The following is a 5,872-nucleotide window of genomic DNA, read 5'->3' on the forward strand; positions in this document are numbered from 1 at the left end:
TACTGTCTGTCTCTACTGTCTGTCTCTACTGTCTCTACTGTCTGTCTCTACTGTCTCTACTGTCTGTCTCTACTGTCTCTGTCTTTCTTCTCAGTTTTATTATATTTTATCTTCTTCTCTGCCAGGTCCTCCTCCTCCTCCTCCTCCTCCTCCTCCTCTTCATCACCATCTTCACCATCATCATCATCATCATCTTCATCTTCATCATCTTCATCATCACCTTCATCTTCATCATCATGGCCGACTGGACCGACTGTCTGAACTTTGGGATTTCTATCGCTAAGCAGGCCAGTGAGGTAAGAGTCAGACAACCAATCAGAATGCAGATTAGATCAGTGATGTCACCAGGTGTCAGTTTCTATTGGTGCAGGCAGTGAGTCCGTCCAATCAGGTGCAGGGGGCGGGTCCGAGGGTCAGGTGGAGGGGGCGGGTCCGTCCAATCAGGTGCAGGGGGCGGGTCCGAGGGTCAGGTGGAGGGGGCGGGTCCGTCCAATCAGGTGCAGGGGGCGTGTCCGGGGGGGGGTCAGGTGGAGGGGGCGGGTCCGTCCAATCAGGAGCAGGGGGCGGGTCCGAGGGTCAGGTGGAGGGGGCGGGCCCGTCCAATCAGGTGCAGGGGGCGGGGGTCAGGTGGAGGGGGCGGGTCCGAGGGTCAGGTGGAGGGGCCGGGTCCGTCCAATCAGGTGCAGGGGGCGGGTCAAAGGGTCAGGTGGAGGGGGGGGGGGGGGGTCCGAGGGTTAGTTGGAGGTCAGGTGATTAAAACGTTCAGGAATGTAAAGAATCAGAATTTCACTGTTTGACTTCAGATACACCTGCAGTGATGTCATCAGGCTGACTGGTGGGGGGGGGGGGGGGTGTGTGTCAGTTCCTCTAACAGTACCTGGTGTTCTCAGGTGGTTCTACCAGCGTTCCATCAGCAGAAAGACGTGAAGCTGAAAAGTTCTCCGGCTGATCTGGTGACAGAAACGGATCAAAGAGTCGAGAAGATCCTGATCTCTGCCATCAGGGAACGGTTCCCTCACCACAGGTTCGGTTCTGCTGGGTTCTGCTGGGTTCTATAGTCAAGATGATCTGCTGGGTTCTGCTGGGTTCTACTGGGTTCTGCTGGGTTCTATAGTCAAGATGATCTGCTGGGTGGTAGAATCTGATATTTGGGGTTTCTATCCTTGACACGTATGATGTCATTAACACGTATGATGTCATTAACATGTATGATGTCATTAACACGTATGATGTCATTAACACGTATGATGTCATTAACATGTATGATGTCATTAACACGTATGATGTCATTAACACGCGTGTGCAGGTGCATCGGGGAGGAGGCGGTGGCGGCGGGGGAGCGTGTGCAGCTCACCGACGCTCCGACCTGGATCATCGACCCGATCGACGGAACCGTTAACTTTGTCCACAGGTACGAGGCTCCGCCCCTTCTGTGATGTCATCCTAAGGATACGTTCCCATTGGTTCATTCATTCTACTGTGAGACTGTTTCACAGTAAAAGACTTCCAGCACAGTGAGAGGACTTTTATTGTGAAACAGGAAGTTAATCACTTTTATTGATGATTGACAGGTTTCCATTCGTGGCCGTCTCCATCGCCTTCACCGTCAACCAGCAGGTACATACATGTTACAGGTCACGTGTTGGTAGCGTGTAACGTGTGTGTGTGGCGTGTAACGTGTGTGTGTGGCGTGTAACGTGTGTGTGTGGCGTGTAACGTGTGTGTGTGTGTTGGTAGCATGTAGCATGTAGCGTGTAACGTGTAACGTGTGGCGTGTTGGTAACGTGTGTGTGTGGCGTGTTGTAACGTGTAACGTGTGGCGTGTAACGTGTGTGTGTGGCGTGTAACGTGTGTGTGTGGCGTGTAACGTGTGTGTGTGGCGTGTAACGTGTGTGTGTGGCGTGTAACGTGTGTGTGTTGGTAGCATGTAGCATGTAGCGTGTAACGTGTAACGTGTGGCGTGTTGGTAACGTGTGTGTGTGGCGTGTTGTAACGTGTAACGTGTGGCGTGTTGGTTGCGTGTAGCGTGTAACGTGTAACGTGTAGCGTGTAACGTGTAACGTGTGTGTGTGGCGTGTTGGTAGCGTGTAACGTGTAGCGTGTAACGTGTAACGTGTAACGTGTAACGTGTGTGTGTGGCGTGTTGGTTGCGTGTAACGTGTGGCGTGTTGGTAGCGTGTAACGTGTAACGTGTGGCGTGTTGCAGACGCAGTTCGGGATCGTGTACAGCTGTGTGGAAGACAAACTGTTCCACGCTGTCAGAGGAGGCGGAGCCTTTCTGAACGGAGCGCCGCTGCACGCCTCTGGACAGGAAGGTGACATCACAGCTATGACATCACAGCTATGACATCACACATAAACACATACATGCTTGTTAAGGTGGTATTGGTGGTTTAACCGTTTACTTCCTGTTCAGATATCAGCAGGTGTGTGGTGGTGACGGAGATCGGAGCGGAGCGCGATGACCTCGCTCTCTCCACGATGACGTCAAACATCTTCAGACTGCTGAAGCTCCCGGTCCACGGGTGAGAACACGCTGCTCTCTGTGTTAACGTGTTCTTGGCGTGTTGCACGGTGCGTGTTGTTAACGTGTTCTTGGCGTGTTGCAGGGTGCGTGTGTTGTTAACGTGTTCTTGGCGTGTTGCAGGGTGCGTGTGTTGTTAACGTGTTCTTGACGTGTTGCAGGGTGCGTGTGTTGTTAACGTGTTCTTGGCGTGTTGCAGGGTGCGTGTTAACGTGTTCTTGGCGTGTTGCAGGGTGCGTGTTAACGTGTTCTTGGCGTGTTGCAGGGTGCGTGTTAACGTGTTCTTGGCGTGTTGCAGGGTGCGTGTGTTAACGTGTTCTTGGCGTGTTGCAGGGTGCGTGTTAACGTGTTCTTGGCGTGTTGCAGGGTGCGTGTTAACGTGTTCTTGGCGTGTTGCAGGGTGCGTGTTAACGTGTTCTTGGCGTGTTGCAGGGTGCATGTTAACGTGTTCTTGGCGTGTTCTTGGCGTGTTGCAGGGTGCGTGTTGTTAACGTGTTCTTGGCGTGTTCTTGGCGTGTTGCAGGGTGCGTGTTAACGTGTTCTTGGCGTGTTGCAGGGTGCATGTTAACGTGTTCTTGGCGTGTTCTTGGCGTGTTGCAGGGTGCGTGTTGTTAACGTGTTCTTGGCGTGTTCTTGGCGTGTTGCAGGGTGCGTGTTAACGTGTTCTTGGCGTGTTGCAGGGTGCGTGTTAACGTGTTCTTGGCGTGTTGCAGGGTGCGTGTTAACGTGTTCTTGGCGTGTTGCAGGGTGCGTGTGTTGTTAACGTGTTCTTGGCGTGTTGCAGGGTGCGTGTTAACGTGTTCTTGGCGTGTTGCAGGGTGCGTGTTAACGTGTTCTTGGCGTGTTTTTGGCGTGTTGCAGGGTGCGTGTGTTAACGTGTTCTTGGCGTGTTGCAGGGTGCGTGTTAACGTGTTCTTGGCGTGTTCTTGGCGTGTTGCAGGGTGCGTGTGTTGTTAACGTGTTCTTGGCGTGTTGCAGGGTGCATGTGTTAACGTGTTCTTGGCGTGTTGCAGGGTGCATGTGTTAACGTGTTCTTGGCGTGTTGCAGGGTGCGTGTGTTAACGTGTTCTTGGCGTGTTGCAGGGTGCGTGTGTTGTTAACGTGTTCTTGGCGTGTTGCAGGGTGCGTGTGTTAACGTGTTCTTGGCGTGTTGCAGGGTGCGTGTTAACGTGTTCTTGGCGTGTTGCAGGGTGCGTGTTGTTAACGTGTTCTTGGCGTGTTGCATGGTGCTTGTTAATGTGTTCTTGGCGTGTTGCAGGGTGCGTGTTAACGTGTTCTTGGCGTGTTGCAGGGTGCGTGTTAACGTGTTCTTGGCGTGTTGCAGGGTGCTTGTTAACGTGTTTTTGGCGTGTTGCAGGGTGCGTGTTAACGTGTTCTTGGCGTGTTGCAGGGTGCGTGTTAACGTGTTGTTGGCGTGTTGTTGGCGTGTTGTTAACGTGTTCTTGGCGTGTTCTTGGCGTGTTCTTGGCGTGTTGTTAACGTGTTCTTGGCGTGTTGCAGGGTGCGTGTTAACGTGTTCTTGGCGTGTTGCAGGGTGCTTGTTAACGTGTTCTTGGCGTGTTGCAGGGTGCGTGTTAACGTGTTCTTGGCGTGTTGCAGGGTGCGTGTTAACGTGTTGTTGGCGTGTTGCAGGGTGCGTGTTAACGTGTTCTTGGCGTGTTCTTGGCGTGTTCTTGGCGTGTTGTTAACGTGTTCTTGGCGTGTTGCAGGGTGCGTGTTGTTAACATGTTCTTGGCGTGTTGCAGGGTGCGTGTTGCTAACATGTTCTTGGCGTGTTGCAGGGTGCGTGTTGTTAACGTGTTCTTGGCGTGTTGCAGGGTGCGTGTTAACGCGTTCTTGGCGTGTTCTTGGCGTGTTTTTGGCGTGTTGTTAACGTGTTCTTGGCGTGTTTCAGGGTGCGTGTTAACGTGTTCTTGGCGTGTTGCAGGGTGCGTGTTAACGTGTTCTTGGCGTGTTCTTGGCGTGTTGCAGGGTGCGTGTTGTTAACGTGTTCTTGGCGTGTTGCAGGGTGCGTGTTAACGTGTTCTTGGCGTGTTGCAGGGTGCGTGTTAACGTGTTCTTGGCGTGTTCTTGGCGTGTTGCAGGGTGCGTGTTAACATGTTCTTGGCGTGTTGTTAACGTGTTCTTGGCGTGTTGTTAACGTGTTCTTGGCGTGTTCTTGGCGTGTTGTTAACGTGTTCTTGGCGTGTTGCAGGGTGCGTGTGTTAACGTGTTCTTGGCGTGTTGCAGGGTGCGTGTGTTGTTAACGTGTTCTTGGCGTGTTGCAGGGTGCGTGCTCTCGGCACCGCGGCGGTCGACATGTGTCAGGTGGCGACGGGCGGAGCGGACGCTTACTTCCACATCGGGATGCACTGCTGGGACATCGCCGCCTCCGCCATCATCGTGCAGGAAGCTGGAGGCGTTGTCACGGATACGGACGGTGGGTAGCTGTGTGATGTCATCACCTTGTGTACCCGTGGAGGCGTGTCTGCTTCTCATTGGTCCGTGTCTCCTCAGGTTCGGCGTTCGACATGATGTCCAGGAGAGTCATCGCGGCGAGCTCCTCCGCCGTGGCCAATCGCATCGCTCAGGTGGTGCAGGCGTTCCCCTGTCGCCGTGACGACGAGGATCCCGACAGTTGCGAAGCCGCAGCTGCGAACGGACTGTAGGTCAGCTGACCAATGAGAGCTGGTCGGCGTGTCAGCTGATCCGTGATGTCATCAAAGAGAACAGATTATAAACCAGTGACTGTTAATCTGTTTGTAACTTTGTTCCATTAAATGTAATAAATCAGATTTATTAATTAAACCGTTAAAATGATTCTTCTTCTTCTGTTTCATTAAAAAACCTGAAAATCCTTCAAATGTTCATCAGATACTAATATAACATTGTGTGTGTGTGTGTGTGTATGTATGTGTGTGTGTGTATGTATGTGTGTGTGTGTGTGTATGTATGTGTGTGTGTGTGTGTATGTATGTGTGTGTGTGTTATTCATGTAAGGACCGAAACTCTGAACTCTCTTCAGGTTAAACTTTAAAGCTTTTTACTGTAAAGAACGTAGAACAGTAGAGAACGTAGAACAGTAGAGAACGTAGAACAGTAGAGAGCGTAGAACAGTAAAGAACGTAGAACAGTAGGGAACGTAGAACAGTAACTATAAACACGACAAAGATGTTTTATCGTATGAACAAAGTATCTGATTAACGTTAAAGACTTTGTGTTGAATACAAGAACACAGCATGGTGTTAGCATGTTAGCGTGGTATTAGCGTGGTGTTAGCATGGTGTTAGCGTGGTGTTAGCATGTTAGCGTGGTGTTAGCGTGTTAGCATGGTGTTAGCATGTTAGCGTGGTGTTAGCATGTTAGCAT

The 5,872-nt window shown here is 51.7% G+C and overlaps 1 protein-coding gene across 1 annotated transcript; it reads left to right on the forward strand.

The window, feature by feature from the left end:
• Positions 1-210: 210 nt before the first annotated feature.
• On the forward strand, positions 211-5,186 carry LOC128369322 (inositol monophosphatase 1-like). Its single transcript, XM_053330344.1, has 8 exons — positions 211-296; positions 891-1,024; positions 1,307-1,411; positions 1,572-1,617; positions 2,207-2,315; positions 2,417-2,525; positions 4,792-4,943; positions 5,021-5,186. The coding sequence occupies exons 1-8, from the start codon at positions 237-239 to the stop codon at positions 5,170-5,172; spliced, it is 867 nt and encodes a 288-aa protein (XP_053186319.1). The 5' UTR covers positions 211-236; the 3' UTR covers positions 5,173-5,186.
• The last annotated feature ends 686 nt before the right edge of the window (positions 5,187-5,872 follow it).

Source organism: Scomber japonicus, chromosome 12 (assembly GCF_027409825.1).
Source record: "Scomber japonicus isolate fScoJap1 chromosome 12, fScoJap1.pri, whole genome shotgun sequence".
NCBI classification, from domain to species: Eukaryota; Metazoa; Chordata; class Actinopteri; order Scombriformes; family Scombridae; genus Scomber; species Scomber japonicus.

Bases quoted from the DNA above. Each gene is read 5' to 3' on its own strand.
- LOC128369322 (XM_053330344.1), top strand. From the start codon at position 237: ATGGCCGACTGGACCGACTGTCTGAACTTTGGGATTTCTATCGCTAAG. The intron at 297-890 runs GTAAGAGTCAGA...TGGTGTTCTCAG, and splicing joins TCGCTAAGCAGGCCAGTGAG to GTGGTTCTACCAGCGTTCCA. The intron at 2,316-2,416 runs GTGACATCACAG...CTTCCTGTTCAG, and splicing joins GCACGCCTCTGGACAGGAAG to ATATCAGCAGGTGTGTGGTG.